At 46.8% G+C, this 20,572-nt stretch overlaps 1 protein-coding gene across 1 annotated transcript in view; it reads right to left on the bottom strand.

The window, feature by feature from the left end:
- Nucleotides 1-16,913: 16,913 nt before the first annotated feature.
- The window catches only part of hivep2a (HIVEP zinc finger 2a), a 32,901-nt gene continuing 29,242 nt past the window's right edge, over nucleotides 16,914-20,572 (bottom strand). Inside the window, exon 6 of the mRNA XM_069930708.1 lies at nucleotides 16,914-19,696. Coding sequence (XP_069786809.1) covers nucleotides 18,959-19,696 — 738 coding nt within the window. The 3' untranslated portion in view covers nucleotides 16,914-18,958. The remainder of the gene's footprint in view (nucleotides 19,697-20,572) is intronic.

Genomic DNA, 20,572 nt, shown 5'->3' with positions numbered 1-20,572 from the left:
ATGACACACATACAGAGAAACAAGACAGATGCAAAATGTATATTTATTCAGTATGTTTCCAATTATCTGAATCACACAGGACTATGCGTATATCGGATAGACAATAGACAATAGATGCTGAAGTAGGCAATTTGGCCCATCAAGCCAGCACCACCATTCATTAGATAGATCATGGCTGATCTTCCACTATCATTACCCTGTTCCTGCCTTCTCCCCATAATCCTTAATTCCCCTGTCCACAAGAACCTTATCTAACTCCCTCTTGAACTTCTCCAGAGAACCTGACTCTACCACCGATTCCACATTTCAAGCATTCCACAGACCAACACCACTCGGGGTAAAGAAATTCTTTCTCCATCTCCCTAATTTGGTCCTTAAGGAGCTGCGTCCAGTGCAAAGGTGACCACTGGGGAGGCTGAAGGTCCTATCAATCACCTCCTCACTCTCCCAAACAAACTGCAGGCCATCAAGCTGCAATTCCGGTTCCCCAACTCGGTCTTTAAGGAACTGCATCTCGGTGAACCTGGCGCAGATGTGGCCATTGGAGAGAGTGGAAGTCACCCATGGTTCCCACATCTGAAACCCAGAACAGAGCACTAACCCATAGGCATGACTTTGAATTCTATATTAAACTTATTAAGGCAAATAATACAGATTACCTTTCTCCTCGTTTGCTTTCGCCGAAGCCTGTTGATCCAAAGCCTGGAAGTCCCACTCCTTCACTGCGCCACTCACTTGCTGGGCCGCTCCAGATGGCATTCACCGTGGACACAACAACCCGGAACAAATGCAGGACTTGACCTCATGGAAAAAACTGCATTTTTCGGATATCTGAGAAATGGCTTTAAGCAGCCCAATGGAACACTTGTATCGGCCATCGCCGATCCCCAACGTGCCCCTATTCCGTCGCCAAACCTGCCCGGCCGCCCGAGGTCCCCGCTCCGATTAACGACACCTCCCCACCGCTGTCGTCGAACCTGTCTGGGTGCCCGAGGTCCCTGCTCAGATCCCCTACACCTCCCCGCCACTATCACAGAATCTGCCCAGGAGCCCAAGGTCCCCACTCCACCATGGTGGAATCTTCCAGGGAGCCCGAGGTCGCTGCTCGGATCCCTGACATCTCCCCACCGCTGTCGCGGAACCTGCCCAGGAGCGTGAGGTCCCAGCTCCGATCCCAGCCCAGAAGCATAATACTTGTATCAGTGGTTAAAACAACAACAAAGGAGAAGGAAAGGTTTCTCAAGCACGAAATAAAGGTAAATTCTTACCAAAAAAAATGATCTCTGCTTACAAAGATGAGATAAAGGCAATACACAAGAACTCCGTTGGATTCAAAATGGCACTAACAATGCTTCAGATTCCCATCTGAACACAGGAGGTTAAAAAAAATTCAACTTTTTTTTCAACACGTGCCCTGACGATATTAAATTTGTGCCCTTAACTCTCGTGCATACGCCAACCGAAGGCTCGAATTCGCACACAGGAATCAAGATGGCTGCGCCAAACCTGTGGACCCCGGGACACCAACTAACAAGGTAAATATGCACATGTTGGCTCTTACGTCCCCTCTAGCCCTGTTATAGTTTGTAAAATACAACATAATCTGTGCAAATTTTATATGTTTCCTTTTTAAAATATTTGATTGTAGGTGCGGATGGATGCAAGTCGCGCAGGTTGCAAGTCAGGAAGTACCTGTATTGCTAAATAAATCGTAGAGAATTGGAGGGTTAGTGTGAGCAGTTCATCGGTCGTTCAGCATTCTCACCACCCGTGGGATGAAGCTGTTCCTCAGCCTGGTGGTTCTGGCTCTGATCTCCTGGATCTCTTCCCTGATGGGAGTATTCACTCTTCACATTGCCTTTAAAACTCCTACATCTCACCCCCCAGCCTGGGAAACAGGCTGGATTACACACCCTATTTTGTCATGTGTTCACTCTGATATTAAAGCTGAACTTTGAACTTATCTGCCACCTTTTCCAGTTTAATGGTATCTTTTCTACAGCTGGCTGACCGGAACTGCACACCTTGTACAGTTGTTATACGAGGTCCTTTCTCCTGGACTCAATGCCCTGACTGATGAAGGATAAAGAATGCTTTATGGATCTGTGCAACCATTTTCATGGAACTATCTATTATTTGTACTCCACAAGTCTCTTTGTTCCACGATAGTCTACAGGTCCCTTCCATTCACCAAGTGAGCCCTGTCCTAGTCAAAATTCAACACCTCGCACTTGTCTGAAATAAATTCCATCTGCCTTTCCCTAACCCCACTGAGCACGAATAAAAGATCTCACAACTAGAGGGAGAATAAATGCTTTTATTAACTTATAAATATGGGTAGGGTTTCACAGTGGCCTTTGGAAGGGTTCTGGGTTTAGGCGGGAAACCAGGGCGATATGTGAGGAGGTGGGGGCGGAGCTGGGGGGCGGGGGCAGACATCAACACCACACCCTACCAGTGAATCCCAGTTCACTGCACCCAGGTCCTCAGTTCATCTTTCTAAACAGAAGTTTAATGGTAATAAAATGAGTTTATTATTGTGTACACAGATACAACGTACAAAGCATCGACATTCTAAATGCTGCAACCATTGGACTAGATGGGCTGAAGGGCCTCTTTCTGTCCTGTGGTGTTCCATGATGCTATGAGTGTAGAAGGCTGCAGAAAGTGACAAGCCCAGCCAAGTCCGTCATGGTCTCCACTGCAGACATCCACATGAGGGTCAAGAAGACAGCCAACATCATACATCAGAATCAGGTTTATTGTCTTGAACAAGAATCATGAAATTTGTTGTTTTACAGCAGCAGAGTGAAGAGAGCCTGGATAATGGTGGGGGGGTCTGGATAATGGTGGGGGGGCCTGGATAATGGTGGGGGGGCCTGGATAATGGTGGGGGGGGGTCCTTGAGGATAGAGGCTGCTTCCTTGTAGATGTCCTCAATGGAGTGAAGATTATTGTGCACGATAGCTCTGGCCGAGTTCACATCCCTATGTTGCAAAGGACCCGCATTGCTCTGAAGACCAGCACCTCCAAGTTCAAGAGCAGTTTTTTATCCAAAAGCTATCAGGCTCTTGAACTTCTTGTGTCACCACCACCCAGAGGACCCCAAAACCCAGCAGCAATAGATATTCACCAAGACAAATGGTTACTTAAACAAAAGTTGCTTTTAATTATCTCTAAACATGAAAACAGGATCAAACTTTAACTTATGACTATTAACTTAACTTACCCTAACTTAAGCCCCTTCTATTTCTAAGCGCACATGTATGTAATGTGTGTATAAGTTCAGAAAAGTTCTTTGATTGACAGTCCAATCTCACTTCTCACTCCTCCAAGTTCACCGGTATCAGGCATTTCTTATACTGAGCACAGAATTTAACATTTGTGAATTTCACCAGGCTTTGGTGCTTGAAAAGTAAAAGGTTACCATTCAGGAAGGTTCTTGCCAGTTTTCAGAGAGAGATTTGTTGCTTGTTGGAGACAAACTGATTCCTTCCGGTCAGCCACTTCAGTGTCTTGCCGAAGAAACTTGCCTCATCAGGGTTTTCCAGATGATAACCTCTTTCTTTCAGGTCACCACAGAGTTCCTTTTTGTTTCCTTTATTTCAAGTAAAATATTATACAGCCAGCCATCTCCTCTTGTATGGACCACAAGGGCTTTGACCAGGCTGAACTAAGAACTTACAACCCGTCTTCAAAATAGGGTTTTTTCCACAAGCTTGCCAGCTTGTCCTGTTCTTTTTTTTAAACTTTATTTATTCGTTCAAAATACAAATAGTAGATAACATATACAACAATTAACCATAAACATGAACATTATTTTTTTATATATATAGAAAAAAAGAAAAGAAAAGACCCCCCCCCCCCCCACCACTTCAGCCAGCTCTCTTAAGGAGAGCCATAAAGAAAAAAAAATAAGGAAAAATTAAACATATATATCAAGATCTAATCAAAGTAAATTAAAATGTAAATATTCTAAATATAACAACCACTTATTAATAAAAAAACTGTAATTATCATGTGAAACATACATTAACTTTTTCCATTATTAAACAATATTTCATCTCATTATACCATCTATTAATATCATTCATATTTTTATCTTTCCACGTACTAGCAATACATTTTTTCGCTACAGATAAAGTTAAATATACAAAAGCAAATTGAAATTTATCTAATCCCAAACCTTTCAGAGGTTGCAAATTACCCAATAAAAATACTGTCAGATCTAAAGGTATTTTAATCTTATACAGGTATTCCAGAAACAATTGAATTTTCTTCCAAAAAGATTATTATATATACATGACCAGACAGCATGAAAAAAAGTTCCAACAGAATTACCACCTAAAACACAATCCTGATTCATGAAAATCATACTTTTTAAATTTAAGTATAATTGACGTAGAAAATTATAATTAATCATTGCATAACGTGCATTTATCAATCTAGTTACACTATCATGACAGATATCCCTTTTTATCCACACCATCCTGTAGTATTTGATACATAGATGATCTCTCTCTCTCTCTCTCTCTCTCTCTCTCTCTCTCTCTCTCTCTCTCTCTCTCTCCCCCCCTTGCAAAACCACATGAGCTTTCTAGAACAAACAGGATTCAGGCAGACTGTGGCACCAGATCCAAACTTCTGAGTCCGTTCATCTGTTGGTTTCCAAAACAATAATCCATTACTCCACAGCAGGTCCAATTAACACCTACTTGTGAAGTCCTTTTAGGCATCCTTCAAAGTTTTTGCAAAGGCCTGGACTGTCTGGCTTGAGCAGAGCTCTGGTATTTAAATGAGATCTGTTTTGAAGTGTTTGTATGTGACCTACACTGAAAAACCTGCCACAATTTATCTCCTTAAAACATATCTATACAATCTAACATATAACATAATCTGTCACACCACCATGACCATAAACTTGTCTCACGTCATCAAAAGTTCTGACTTTATGATTGAACCATCATGGTTTTTGTACTAACTACAACTGTGAATGATTATTTATCTATATTTTTGTATTGATCACCTCTTTTTTTCAGCATGTTGTGAAAATGTATTGTATTCGACTGTAGTATATGTATTTTACGCACCTGTGTGGTTGCAGGTAGCAAGTACATGACAAGTAAACTCTTTACTTGTTCTCTACAGTGTAATTCAGTTCAATAAAACAAAACACTTTGCCTCTCTGCTCCTGTTACCAAGTCGTCAAAAGCCAGGTCTTTGGTTCCAGTCTCTCCCACTTAAATAAAATGCAATTAGATTTATTTAAAGCACAGTAGAAGCTGACTCCAGCCATTTAAATCCTACAACCCCGTACATTTTGAGGGTGGGAGGAAACCAAAGTCTCCAGGGTAAACCCCGTACAAACTCCTAGCAGAGAGCGCCAGACTCGAACCCGGGTTGCTAACGCTGTAATAATGTTATGCTAACCGCTGCACTAGCCGCGCTGCCCCACATTTACTCTTTTTCTTTGTTATCAGAACATCTCTGCTCACCAAGGAGATGATTGTGGACTTCAGGAGGGAGTCAGGGAAACACGAGCCAGTCCTCATCGAGGGCTCGGTAAAGAAGAGGGTCAAGAACTTCAAATTCCTGGAGGTCGACATCTCCGAGGATCTGTCCTTGAGCCTCCACATTGATGTCACCACCAAGAAGGTTCGCCAGCGGCTATACTTTGTGAGATGTCTGAGGAGATTCGGTACATCACCAAAGATTCTCATAAACTTCTACAGGTGTACAGCATTCTGGATGGTTGCATCATTGTGTGGTATGGAGGCACCAACTCTCAGGGCAAGAATAAACTCCAGAGGGTTGTTAACTTGCCCTGCATTATCACAGGCATCGGACCTCACTCCATCGAGGACAACTACATGAAAGGAGAGAGAATGGAGCGTGGGAAAGCAGAAGCTGGAGAAGACAATGTGAATGCCATCTGATGGGAGAGTGCCCAGTCGGAAAATTAAGTGTTCCTCCTCCAATTTTCTGGTGGGATAGCATGAGGTCATGGATGGATATATCAGTGTGGGAGTGGAACATGGAAATGAAGTGGTTAGCCATTGGGAGATCCCTGTCACTAGTGCAGACAGAGCAAAGATGCTCAACTTCTGCCAAAGCTTCTATGGTCTCTAACATTGTGGGATCATGGGAGAGTCTTGGACAGCAGGCAGAACTTCAGGATTGAAGGGCAGGAACTTAAAATAGAGATGCGGAGAGATTTCTTTAGTCAGAAGGTCATTAGTCTGTGAAACCTGAGCCACAGGCAGCTGTGGAAGCGAGACCGTTGGGTAAATTTAAGGCAGAGATTGACAGGTATTTGATTAGTCAGGGCATCCATGGGCTAAAAGGGAGAAGGCCGAGGAGTGGGGCTGAGTGGGTGGATGGATCAGCTCATGATTAGAATGACAGAGCAGACTCGATGGACCAATTGCACTACTTCTGCTCCTATATTTTGTGATTGTGAAGTGGTGGGGGAGGGAAGAGGGCAGTGAGGTTAGAAGGATAGGAGAAGGAAGGAAAGGGGGTGGGGAGTTGAGCAAAGGAGGCAGATGGGTAGGGGAAGAGAAAGACCGGAGGGAGCGATCAAGAATTGGAGGTTAAAATTATAAACCCTTTAGAGCAGTGGTTCTCAACCTTTTTCTTTCCACTCACATCCCACTTTAAGTAATCCCTAGGCCATCGGTGCTCTGTGATTAGTAAGGGATTGCTTACAGTAGGATGTGAGTGGGAAGGGAAGGTTGAGAATCACTGCTCTGGACCCCATTGTTACTGAAATATTTTGCTTGAGAAATATTGTCATTGGCCCATTTCCTTTGGAGTTCTGAAACCCTGCACATAACGAGTTAATGAGGGACGATTAAAACAGTGGTTTTCAAACTTTTTCTTTCCACCCACATCCCACCTTAAGCAATCCCTTACTAATCACAGAGCACCGATGGCCTAGGGAATACTTATAGTGGGATAAGAGTGGAAAGAAAAAGGTTGAGAATCACTGCTTTAGAGGCTTGTAAATAATGATGGGAATAATTTTTCCACCAAGGTAGGGAAGCCTAAAACTATAACTGTAATATAAGAGGGGAAATATTTAAGTGACCCCTTGGGGGTGGGGGGTGGGTTTACACAGAGAGTATGGTGGGAATATGGAACAAACTGCTAGGGGGGAAGTAGGATGTAAAATCAGGAAAATAATTGGACATAAAGGGTGATACACCATCAGGAAATGTTCAGTGGAATAGGGACAAATGCAGGCAAATGCAACGAGTTTTCCTAGATACATTGGCCAGCAAGGACTGAAGGGATTGTTTCTGTGCCATAAAACTCTGAAGTGTACAGTTGGCAGACTTCCTCTCTTGAAGGGTGATGTAGCGGTTAGCTCGCCTTTCATCATGTGGTGATACAACCACTGGACTGTCTGTGACTGCCTGTGCCCAACCGCACACCTGCACTGCCTACTGCAGGGTGGAAACCCACTGTACCTGCAGGGAGAGGGAACCTGGTAGGCTGGCTCCACCTACTCCCTGCCAATCACCAGTCCCACATAAAGGCTCACGCCGGCCCCTGGGCAGGTGTAGAGCACGTGGAGCCAGCAGGGTCACTGAACCTCGTGTGAAGGTTTTAAGCTCATTAAAGCCTGTAGTATAGCCTTCATGGTTTGTTTGCACTGCAGCGCACCACAGTGCCAGCGATCGGGACCGGGGGATGAATCCCGCACTGTCTGTGTTAAGTTTGTATGTTCTCCCTGTGTCTGCGTGGGGTTTCCCCGGAGGGTCCAGTTTCTGCCCACCATTTGAAAAGTACGAGGCTTGTAGGTTAATGGGGTGTAAACTGGGCAGCATGGACTCATGGGCTGAAATTGCCTGTTAGCGAGCTGTAGGTCTAAATTTAAATTAAAAAAATGTAAGGGGGTTACTGAGCCAGATGGCTTTTTTATAACAATCTGCTGGTACTTCTTTTACTGATACCTTCATTTCATTGATTGAAGCCAACAGCAGGGCTGAGGAAAGAAGGAAGGAAGCAGGCTGTTTTGCGGTGCTCCACCACACCTCAGCACACCAGCCTTCCTGTTCCGAATCCCATATTCCTCCACTACCTGTTTGGGGAAGGATGGACAAGTCCAAGAAAGAGGGCGAGGATGAGGGCTTTTGTTTGTGGAGTTGGACTGGGATAAGTTCCTGGAAGCAAAGCAGGGTCAGTGGGAGGTTCAACATGATGCTTGGTTTAGATCGATGCTTTTCAAACGCTTTCTTTCCATTTGCTTTACCACCTTAAGCAATCCTTGTGGTAGAACCACTGTTAATACTGTTTGTACATGTACGGCTGGCCAGCCCTTTGCTGATTGTACCCGTGGCCCCATCCCCTTGATTCCCCTATTAAAGGTGGCAACGTCACAAGTCCCTCTCCCAGAACAGGCTCAGGTCTCGGGTCAGCAACACGAGACGTGCCTTCTATTTATGGTAATAAAAGCCAATCATTCAGGGAAATTCTAGTATTTGGAGTTATTGACACCTCATCAATTTTATGACCATAATTATTTTGGAATGGACAAGCTGCTGAGGGCAGAGAGGCTGGAAAGTGACCCACTACCACCAGAAGCATCCGACGTCCGGACTCCGGCTACGCTGCTTCAACGTGTTTCTGCAGGCCTCCACCGTGATCATCCAATCCGACACGGACACGCTGCACTTGCTGTTCTCACGGGTCGGGCACCATGTTTACCCGAAGATCAGAGACTGCGAGGCATTCACTGAAGCAATGGACATTCTGAAAGGCAATTACGTGGCCCAGGTGAATGAAGCCTATGCCAGGCACGTCCTAGTCACACATAAGCAGCAACTAGGGGAGCCGATCGATGATTATCTTCGGGTCCTGCGAGACCTCGGACGGGCCTACGGCAGTGAGGCCATTTCAGTAGAAGAGTCCACGGAGGCATCAGATCGGATTACATTCGCCAGCGACTGCTAGAGCAGTGTGAGTTGTAGCTGCAGAAAGCCATCAAACTAGCCTACTCCGTTCCTCCGCAGTGTGGAATCTTTCTCGTCCGATGTGTGGGGAATGCAGGATCACAGGCCACCTCACCTCTGGACCTGAGTATGGGCGCCCAAAGTGCTACTTCTGCGGCCAGCAAAAGCACCCCAGGAAGTGCCGCCCGGTGAAGGATGTGGTCTGTTCCAGCTGTGGGAAGGAGGGACCCAACATGAAGGTACGCAAATCAAAGCAACCTTCTAACTCAAGTAGAGCTGTGCGCAGGCAGTGGGGGCCTCCACCATCTAGATGATGCCACTTCCGACAAACAACAACACCACGTGCGCGCCGTTGGGAGCACCATCTTGGACGCTGCCACCTTACCAGACCATGAGCTAGTACAGCCATTGGACAGCGACACTACTCTGTCTTCAGTCACTCTCATCCACAGCAGGCCTCATCAGCTCACCAAGTGTGGACATAAGGTTAAATAGGAGCAAGACAAGGTGCCTCTTCGATAGCGGGAGGTCAAGAGCTTCATCCACCCCGACACAGTGCAGTGTTACTACCTCCCAGTGATACTAGTGAGTTTCCGTGGCCTCTAAGTCCCTCTCGGCAGAGATCCATGGCAGCTGTCTAATGACACTGACCATGCGTGGCACAGAGTACAAATATTCTAAATGCCTTGTGTTGCCACACCTTTGTGCATGCCTACTACTGGGGTTGGACTTTCAGTGCCATCTTAAGAAATTATTCCCATCATTATTTACAAGCCTCTAAAGCAGTGGTTCTCAACCTTTTTCTTTCCACTCTTATCCCACTTTAAGTATTCCCTATGCCATCGGTGCATGGAATATGATGGGCCCCATTCCCCCCACCCCCCACAGTCTACAACCATTTTTAAACCACCTGCCCTCCCCATGAACACGTCCAACCAGCAACCCATGATCCGCCCACCGCGTGCTTCCTGTAGGCCTCCACCCTCCGGATTTCATCCCCACCTTTGTTCGTTAGCCTCACCCCCATCTGTAAGCCTGTCACCACCAAGAACAGGTGATACAGTGCCAAGGACAAGACCTTTATCAAATCAGAAGTGAGATGGCTTCTGTCCGAGGAGATCATCAAACCAGTACCAGCCCCTAGAGGGCTCAGGTAGTGATGGTTAAGGGTGGGGGGAAAACACCAAATGGTTATCGAATGCAGTCTAACCATAACTGGTTTTTCGCAACTGGATGCGTACTCCCTCACCCGCATAGATGACATTGTAAGCAAAATACCGGGTATTTTCCACCATTGACTTAAAGTCGGCGCACCACCAGCTCCCATCCGCCCGGAGGACTGCTAGTACACCACATTCGAGGCGGACGGCTGCCTCTACCACTTTCTGAGAGTCTCCTTCAGGGTCACCAACCGAGTCTCCATCTTCCAGAGGGAGATGGAACGAATGGTGGCCGAGCCCAGTCGGGGAACTTCTAGTCTTTGGAGTTATCTATGCCATAGGTGCTCTGTGATTAGTAAGGGATGACTTAAGGTGGTCTGTGGGTGGGAAGAATAAGGTTCACAACCACTCGTTTAGATAGAAGAGAGAGGGGGAGGCGATTCCCGGTCATCTGTGGTTGGGAACTCAGTGACATTGATTTAGAAATTAGAGCCAACAACATGATTATTTTACATAGAGAGGGGTGGTCGATCTGGATCCGATAGACTGCATGGGTCACAACCTTTTATTTCCCCACTCACATACCATCTTAATTAATGCCTTACTAACCACAGAGCACATGTCATAGCTTGCCAACTCAGCGATTTAATGAGGATCCTGCTCCCGTGATGATGCGGTAAGTGACGCGCCACACACTCAGGGGAACTATCGGTAAGTCTCCCCCCGCCCCCACCAGTCAGTCTCCACCCCCGTCAGTCGCAATCCCCACTGTCAATCAACACCCACCCCGTCAATGACGCCTCCCCCTCAGCAATGTCCCGCTGCCGCGAACGTTGAGCTGTCACAACCAGAGTGGCGTTCACAGCAGCAACAGTTTGCGGCCCTCCCCCACTCCTCCCTGCCCATCGTGGCAGCGACCTCTCCCCCCACTCCCACCCCACGGCAGCGAACCCTCTCTCCCTCCGAACGTGGCAGGCACTTCACCCAGGAATAACCGGGTCGGCTGTTTTGCTGTTCAAGCCGCTGGAGGACACGACCTAAGTAAGTTTAATTGGGTTCCCTGACTATCTCTGAGGTAGGTCATGGACCTGGTTGGATTTGGACCACGCTGACTGGGTTGGATCCTTTCAAGCTGCCGCATGAATGGGGCACTAACTGGGCAAATTGCCTAGTTAACCCCATTTTACATGGCAGCTTGAAAGGGCCTATTGACCCATCTCCACCTACCTGTCTTTTCCCCATGCCCTTTTTATGTTAAAATCCATCTAACTGAACCTTAAGAATGTTTAATGAAGTAGCTTCAACCTTTTGTCTGTGTGGCCGGAGTCCAACCTTGACAGACAGGTGATGTGACTTCCGAATAAGTTTCAGATGGGGAGGACACTGCAATATACACATTCCAGACGGATAGGGGGGCCATGTTTCTTCCACACACAAACCTGAAGACAAAGTATGAGCTAGGATTCTTAGCTATGTGGAGAATCAGAGGGGATCTTGGGGTCCGGGACAATAGATCCCTCAAGGTAGCCGCACAAATTGATAGGGTGGTTAAGAAGATATATGAGGTGCTGGGCTTCAATAGATGAGGGATTGAATTGCAGCTTGACAAAACTTGGCTAGTTCTGGTTGTCTCATTATAGGAAGGTGGTGGAAGGTTTAAAGAGCGTGCAGTCGCGATGAAGCAGAACACGTTTTATGACAAAAGGTTGGCTGAGCTAGGGCTTTTCTCTTTGGCATGGTGGAGGATGGGAAGTGACTAAATAGAGGTGCATAATATTATAGAGGGTGGACAGCATTCACATTTTTTTCCCGGGGTGGCAATGGCCCTTACCAGAGGAAAGTTTAGGGGAGACATCAGGGGTAAGTTTTTTTTAAACACAGAGCGAGGTGGGTGCCTGGAATGCATTGTCAAGGGTGGTGGTGGAGGCTGGAACAATACGGGGCATTTAAGAGATGTAAGAAAAATGGAGGTTTCTGGGCTGTGAGGTTGAGAAGGGTTAGATTGATGGGAAGTAGGTTTATATCGGCCAGCCCATACTGTGCTGTACCATTCTGTGTTCTAAGGGTTATGGGGAACAGGTGGAGCTGAGTCTGTCGCCATATCTGCCATGATTTTGTTGAATGGCAGAGCAGGCTCAATGGCCAACACCTGTTTCTTCTGATCTTTTCTAACCCTGCAGGAAGATTTGTCACCAGATCACCAATCCTGTCCTGCCATTCTAAATGTTGGCTGGGGACCTCCAGGGGGAGGGGGGCCACAGATCGAAATCATAATATATTTTAATTTTTTTATGGTTAGGAGAGAAGAACAGAATAATCTAACTGTACTCGACTGCTTCACAGGGAGGAGGACCCATAAAATTTGATCAGAGCGGGTCCTGAGCTGAAAAATGGTTGAGAATGGCTGCCCTAGAGCCATTACTTACCGTATAGACGTCTTTAGTCTCGTGAAAGATGTAATGATAAGCAGTGTGCGGTAAAACACTAAAGTCTGCAGACACCGTGGTTGAAGTAAACACACGATGCTGGAGAAATACAGCAGGTCAAACAGTGTCCTTTATATAGAAAAGATAGAGAAACAGAACCGATGTTTCGGGCTTGAGCCCATGCAATTGGATCCTTGATTTTCTCATTGGAAGACCAAAGTCAATATGAATGGGAAACGACATCTCCTCCTCATTGATTACCAACACAGGCGCACCCCAAGGATGTGTGCTTAGCCCACTGCTCTACTCATTATACACCTATGACTGTGCGGCCAGGCACAATTCCAATGCCATCCACAAGTTTGCCAATGACACCACAGTTTGTCGGCAGAATCCCAAACAGCAATGAGGAAGCGTACAGGAGGGAGAGAGATCAGCTCATTGAATGGTGTAACATCTCAGAAAAACCAAGGAAATGATTGTGGACTTCAGAAGGAAGTCAGGGGAACTCGATCCAGTCTTCATTGAGGAGTCAGTAGTGGAGAGGGTCAAGAACTTCAAATTCCTGGGTGTCAACATGTCCAAGGATCTGTCCTGGAACCTCCACGTTGATGCAATCACAAAGAAGGCTCACCAGAGTTGTCTGAGATTCAGTATTTCTCTGAAAACTTTTACAGGTGCACTGTGGAGAGCATTCTGGTTGGTTGCAAACTGCCTGGTATGGGGAATAAACTCCAGAGTGTTGTTAACTTGGCCTACAACAACAGACACCAGACTTCACTCCATCGAGGACAACTACATGTGGCGTTGTTTTAAAAACAAGCAGTCTCTATCATCAAAGACCCCCAGCAGCCAGACTACGCCTTCTTCACTCTGTTACCATTGGGAAAAAAGGTATAGGAGCCTAAAGACGAGCACTCAGCGGCACAAGGACAGCTCCTTCCCCACTGACATCAGATTCCTGAATAGTCAATGAACCCAAGACACTCCCTAGCTTTTCGTGCTCAATTATTCTAATTTTGTCAGGGGTGGGAGAGGTCACAGAACATATAAGGGGATGATACAGACTTAAATCATAAAATATTTTTAACGTATGTGCCATTGTAAAGGACGACCTGGAATTTCCACTTGGAACTTTGATTTTGAGCAACACCCTTTGTATTAGATGCACCATCCCTCCACCCTGTCCCCACAAACTGAAATTTACCACTGGCCACAATATTTTCATAACAAATGATCATTTAAAGGTTTGAATTTTATTTGGATATTTTTAAAATAAGCCACTGTCACCTCCCGTAACAGGCTGCGCACGGGCGGGTGGACCCTGCGGAGGAGCGCTGAGACTTCTTAGGTAACTAACGGGGCATGCGCGAGACTCTGTCGGAGACGGCGGGAAGATGGCAGCAGTGTTGAGACTTTGTTGTCAAGGTAAGAATTTCAGACCCGACGTGAAGCTGAAAACTTTGTTTCAAGGATCGTGCTATTCAACGGAAAATACGGTAATATTTTGTTTATGTAAAACACACACCAAAATGCTGGAGGATCTCAGCCAGTCTCACGGTGTTTGTAAAAGACAAAGATAAATTGCTGACATTTCGGGTTTGAGTCCTTCTTTGACGAAAAAGAACAATGAGCAAAAAGCAGGAAATCTCAGAATTCTGTCAATTCTGGCTGGGAAAGGAGCCCAGACCAACAAATGGCGTTAATTGGAGAGGTGAGAATTTATCATGTCTGTGCCAAAGGAGACAGGGAAGGGAGAGATGGGGTTAGGGGAAAATGAAAAGGGAAGAAGTGAGGGATGGGTGGTGTCTAATGAAAGCCAGAGAAGTCAATTTTAATGCCATCCGGTTGGAGGGTGCCCAGTTGGAAGATGAGGTGCTGTTGCTCCAATTTGCAGGTGATCTCAGTCTGTCAGTGCATGAGGCTGTGGACAGACATGTCACTGGTAGGAGAGAAGTTGGAAAGGCCAACTAAACCTGACTGCTTCACAGTGAAAGGAGGCCGACAAACTTTGAGCAGATTCCCAAGGGGGCCATAACTGAAAGAAAAAGTTGAGAAAAGTGGTTGTAGAGAACACCTTGGGGCAGGGTGACAAAGAGGGGCCTGCCCCGGCCCCCATCACTTTACGGAGTGAAACACTAAAGTCTGCAGATGCTGTGATTGTAGTAAAAACAGACCAAAGTGCTGGAGGGACTCAGCCAGTCTTTCAGTGTCCGTAGGAGACGAAGATGTACAGGTACAACCCGTTTTACCAATACTCAATCCACGAAAATTCGCCTTTATGAAGAAACCTGTGATTGTGGCGACCCACTTACCAGCAAGCGAACCGGCTCCCAAAATGGCGGACATGCTGTGGAAAACACGGAAAATTGACCTGCATCCAACACTGGATTTTATCTGGGCTGATGACATCACTTCCTGTCCATGTGACAGAAGTAGCGATGTATTTAAGCCCAGCATGCAGGCCTGGAGGTGTCAGACTTGCACTGGACTCCACAGCGTGTACATCGACTTCCCTACGTATACATCAACTTGATAATATGTGCAGTGATTCCAAAGCATGTACACCGATGTCTATGGTAGCTCAGTATAGAATGCTTCACTACATTGGTGACCCAACGGTCCAAACGATATTTGGACCCCAACATGGAAAATTTTTCTTTGATACATGCCGTGGCTCTGAAACTGCCAATGTTTTGGACTTCACAACCATGTGTACGGTTTGACCAACCAGAAGCCCAATTCCAGTTGGGCCAGATAACATCTGATTCAACATGGTACTACTATATAGTGAGTGCCCTGGATCAAGAAACAGAATGACAAGCTTCTGATTTTCTGCAGTAGCCTCCGGAGGAGGGTAAGTATATGGCTCTCAAGAGTCTGCTCGTCCATACCTTTGGCTCTCATGACGTGAGCGAGCGGCCCGTTTACTTCACTTGGATGGCTTGGGAGACAGGACCCCTTCCACGCTGTCCCTAGGGGAAGGGCGTAGGCCCTGCCTCATGTTCGAGCAGGCTTTCTCGGAGCAGTTGCCAGAAGATATCCACATGCTGCTGGCCGAGGAGGATTTCAGTGACCCGTGGAGAGTCGCGGCCCGTGCTGACATTCTATGGCGGGCTAAGCAAGAAAGTGTGACATCCGTAGGACAGGTCACCGTATCCCGCTCACAGCAGCAGGACCATGTAACTCCAACATCAGATTGGCAGCAGGGTCGATCAAATCTGTTGTCTGTCTGCCAGTCGGCCAGGAGACAACGGGACGAAGGTAGCACTCACTGGTGTTTCTACCATCAATAATGGGGCGCAGAAGTTCGCTGCTGCCAACCTCCCTGTGCATTTCAGTGAAAACTCCAGGGCCAGCCGTCGCGTTTGGGACAGACATTCTGGCTGGTATTTCTTGGTGGACACAGGGGCTGAGATCAACATGCTTCCCCTTTCGGGGCGTGACACACGTAATAGAATTTGTGAGTGGTCTCAGTCTGGCAGTGCATGAGACCACAGATAGACATGGGAATGGGATGAGGAATTAAAGTGGGTGGCCACTGGGAGATCCACGCTTATTCTCTGGTTATTCCTTGAAGAGGGGCTCAGGCCCGAAACATCGGCAATATATTTTTATCTCCTATGGATGCTGGGTTGCTATGGTGCCCCCTGAACCTGTGACTCCTCCCTCCCGGAAATCCCTATAAAGACTGTCACACTCAAACCCCTGCCTTGGAACCAGGCCAGCAACATGTGAGATGTGTTGATGTCTTAAGGCGATTAAAGCCTATTAATCCCAAATCGTCTAATGTGGTTGATCGATAGCGCGGCAGCTCCTCCATCATTTCAGTGTGTTTTTACCCATCACTTTACCTCCTGCCAAAGCCAAATCTAACAGGACACAGAAAATGTTACCACTGCTTATTTTATTTCCACTGGACGCCAAATACACACATTTTCCAAAGGGATTCTCTTCCCCACCCCCCCCCCCCCCCACCGCGCCCCTCCCCGGCCCCAGAACACCCCTCCCTTCAACCCCTTATATATTTATTTTCATGAAAGTTCTGTGCTTTTAATCAAGCTTGTTGTTAAAGTCTCTGTTGTACAGTAAAGTTCAATAACAGGGGAACGTGGCAACGGTATCGGTTTATAAGTAATTGCACATACATTGCACAGATAGCTCACTTGAAATATACAATATGTACAATTTCTTTTGGAATGTATTATTTTCTCTCTGCGAATATATCAAGCACCATACACAAAAAAACATTCACTTATAAGTTTAAAATATCTTTTAAAGTGTTTTTTTTTTCTTAAACCATTGTATTTAAAGCTTTAAAATGATGCACACAGCCCAGGTACAATTTAATTAATGCCAACACCACTATATTTAAAAATCACTAATAATCTCTTCATTTATGAATACAGCAAGAATCTCGATTAAAAATTGAATTCAAATGATTACATCATTATGCAGTCATAGAGTTTCCAATCTTTTTTTTTAAGTGCATAATCAATGTTGGGTCAACCTTTGCAAAAGTTGTGGGCATTATCATCTCGGTTCCAACTTAATGTCCTCAAAACGGCAATTAGTGTAAAGGTGTGAAACACAAAAGTCCGCAGGCGCTGTGAGGAAACGCTGGAGGAACTCAGTACCTTGATGAAGGGCTCAGGCCTGAAACAACGGTCTTTACCTCCTATGGACTCCACGAGACCGGCCGGGTTCCTCCAGCATTTCTGCGTTTAATGCGGCCATTATAAAAGGAACACATTTCATGATTTGGATACGTTCCATTGTCAAAACTGGAATTTCTTCAGGGTAAACCAGGAGCAGAAAATATGAGAAAGTGGTCGTTTTATTTCGTATTTTAATTCTTTTTCTTTCAAGGATCTGATCACCGCTGGTCAGGTCAACATTTAATTGCCGGCTCCTGAACTGGGAGAAGGTAGAGATGAGCTGCCTTCTTCGAATCACTGGACTCCTCCTGTTGACGGCGTGCCCATAGTGCTGGTCAGGGCCAAGATGTAGAGAGAAGTCGCTATGAAAGTCAGGATGGCGCGTGACTGGAAGGGAGGCACTCCGTGCTCCAGGAATTAGACCCCGGTGCCAAAGAAAGAATAATTTCAAAGGTCTGGAGGGAACTGCGTAGGGGAATTTTGTTTGTAATAGCTCAGGAATTAGGCAGGGTAATTCACTGCCTCCCCAGCAGTTATTTGAAGACAGGTTGGGGATAAAGGGGAGAAGGTTTCCATCCTTTTTATCTTAGTCAGATGGGAGTGGTGGAAGCAAGATTTCTGTTGAGAAGAACAACCTTTGTGGTCTTACAGAGACCGTCTAGCTGGCACCTGAAGACACGATTGCCAACACCCTCCCATCTAGCATTGTGAGAGGTGGCTGGGGAGGAGAGAAAGAGAGAGAGAGGAAGAGATAGAAGGAGAGAGGGGGAAGGAAGGGGGGTGACAGAAGGGTGACAGAGGGGAAGGGGGAAAGAGAGAGGTGAGAAAGAGAAGGGGAAAGAAAGAAAGAGAAGAGAGAGAGAGAGGGACAGGGAGGGATGAGAACATATGAAGTAAAAAGAAACATACATTCGAAGCATTACTGGATCTATCTCCTTCAAATGGATCAACTTTAATTTGGAGAGAGTTTCTCTCCTGCCCGTAATCTTGCCTGGCCTTAACTGGAAGAGTGTTTCGGACAACCCTTTGCAACGATTTAGATTGTCAGGTGGCGCTGGGTCACGTGGAAGAGCTCACATTTTCAGATCTCAGTAGCAAACTATTTACAGCGATGTTTCACGCAAGGTGCGCCTCCGGCTGGGCGGGAGGGAGGGGAGGGAGGGGGAACGCGCTTGCCATTTATAAAATGAAAAGTAATAAATATTAGTATCACAGAATTATTCTCTGTACACAAGAGTAGTTCAATTGTATAAAAATACATTTTTAGTGCAACCTCACGCGTGTGACAATATTCCAGCCCATTTACCTCTGAACCAAACAAAAAAAAAGTTTCAACCGTTTCAAATGAATCCGTAAACATCGTTTAAGACAGTACCCCGATCTCCCCGAACCCCACCAAGTGCTCTAAAAAGAAAACAGTACACTTCCTAAGCAAGTACACAATTTTTAAAATATGTACAGGTTCTCCCTTCTTGTCATTTATAAGAGGAAAAGTGCAAGCAAAAATAAAAGGCACAATATATTTGCAACACTGAAGAAAGGAAGGCAACAGGACAAAAAAGGTAAGCCTGCAAGTTAATTTTGGTCAGGGTTCGTTTTTTTCTTTGTAAAACAAATAGAAAATATCTCCATCTACAGAATAGTTTTGTTGGGTAAAAGATTAGAGTAGCTGGTGTGACCACTACCCATTCCTCACCTGACGAGTCTCCATGCTTACTGAGGGCAAGGAGTGCCTGGAGTAAGTCTGATGGTTTGGGTCATCGTGTCCCATTTGGGTTTCCGGGCCTGCTGTCCAGAGATCCTTCGCCTCCGAGGTGGGCCTCGGCGTGCTGGCGAAGGAAGGAGGGGGGAGCCTCATCGTGATAGGGGCCCGGCCCCCCAGAAGGCTCTGAGCTCTGCAACCGGCAGGCCGCCTTCTCTCTGCCCCGGTCGTTTTCCTGTGGATGGGGCCGCTCGAAGGCCTCCGGGGCGCTGTCCGCTCGGGGCTGGGCCGCATAGGCTCGGGACTGGTCCAGCAGGAGACGCTGAGGGGGTTGGTCTTCCCCCAGGCCTCGCTCCCACTTTCCAAGCTGGGTCGTGCCTGGCGACCCCTCGGCCGCGTTGGGCCTGGGCGGCGAGATGGCCATGGGGGAAGGCGCCGGGGTCTCCTCTGCCTTGGAGAAGATGTCCATCTCCTTGATGCTTTCAATGACGCAGTGGGTGGCCTCGTCGATGATGCTCTCCTCCCTCCGCCTCCTCCGCAGGGGCAACTGGGAAGCAGGCAGGATCCCGGGGAAGGCCGAAGCCCCAGTCTGGACCATTTGGATGCCCCCGATCGGAATCATGTGGTAGGGTGCCCTCACCTGCTGCTGGGAGTGCAGGGGCAGGTGGGTGAAGAGACAGCCTGTCTGTGCCTCGGAGAGCAGGGAGTGGCTTTGGTCTCCTTGGGCATTTTCACTGTACCAGGACCATGCTGTCGCCCGACTGGTATCGTACAGGTTCTGCTGGGATTGTCTCTGCAAGTGAAGGAGAGATTCAGAGTCAAAAAGCAAACTGCAACCTCTCACCTCCACGAACTGATCACTCACTTGGAAGTCCTAATGGCTTGCTACCAGATGCTGAGGTCAGTGCAACACACAAATGTCCTGGAGAAACTCAGCAGGTTGTGCAGTGTCCATTTTGGATCTGTGCCCTTTGTCAGTTATTAACAGGGGATTAGCAGTGAATAGTCCAGAAAATCAGGTCCCACCATATCTCAAACATACTGGATTAGAACCATAGATCGCTACAGCACAGAAACAGACCCTTCTGTCCTTCAATTCTGTATTGAATTATTTTTATACCTCATCCCACTGACCTGCACCTGGACCATATCCCTCCCGTCCATGTACCTGTCCAAGATGTCAAGAGTGAGCCAGCATTTAAAAATTCACTCCCACCACACTCTGCGTGAAGAGCTCCCCCCCCCCCCACCCCGTCCCCTTTAAACTTTTCACCCTTAAACCATATCCGCTTGTTTGTATCTCACCTACTCTCAATGGAAAAAAATACCCCTTATAGCGGCATCCGGGGGGAGGCGTCCCACATGCGAATCTTCCCCATATGGCGGCTGACCACACGTCCCGGGGGTTCCGCGCCGGACCCCCCTCTACCTCGGGATGAAGCCCGCAAACCAAGAGCGTCATGATGTCACTCCTGGTTTTGGGACAAATGACATAAAAGTTGGCTGGAAAGGGAATAAAACAGGTTTTCCGCTTGTCTCAACCTGAGTCAGGCGTTTCCTTTCTGGAAACGCTGGCAGCGGTACACCCCTCATACTTTCTCTCCCAAATCTCCCCTCATTCTTCCACGCTCCAGTCCTAACCTGTTGAACCTTACCCTGTGATTCAGTT

Source organism: Narcine bancroftii, chromosome 4 (assembly GCF_036971445.1).
Source record: "Narcine bancroftii isolate sNarBan1 chromosome 4, sNarBan1.hap1, whole genome shotgun sequence".
Taxonomy (NCBI): domain Eukaryota; kingdom Metazoa; phylum Chordata; class Chondrichthyes; order Torpediniformes; family Narcinidae; genus Narcine; species Narcine bancroftii.
Note: the sequence above shows the minus strand (reverse complement) of the source record. Positions and strands in the feature narration are given on the sequence as shown.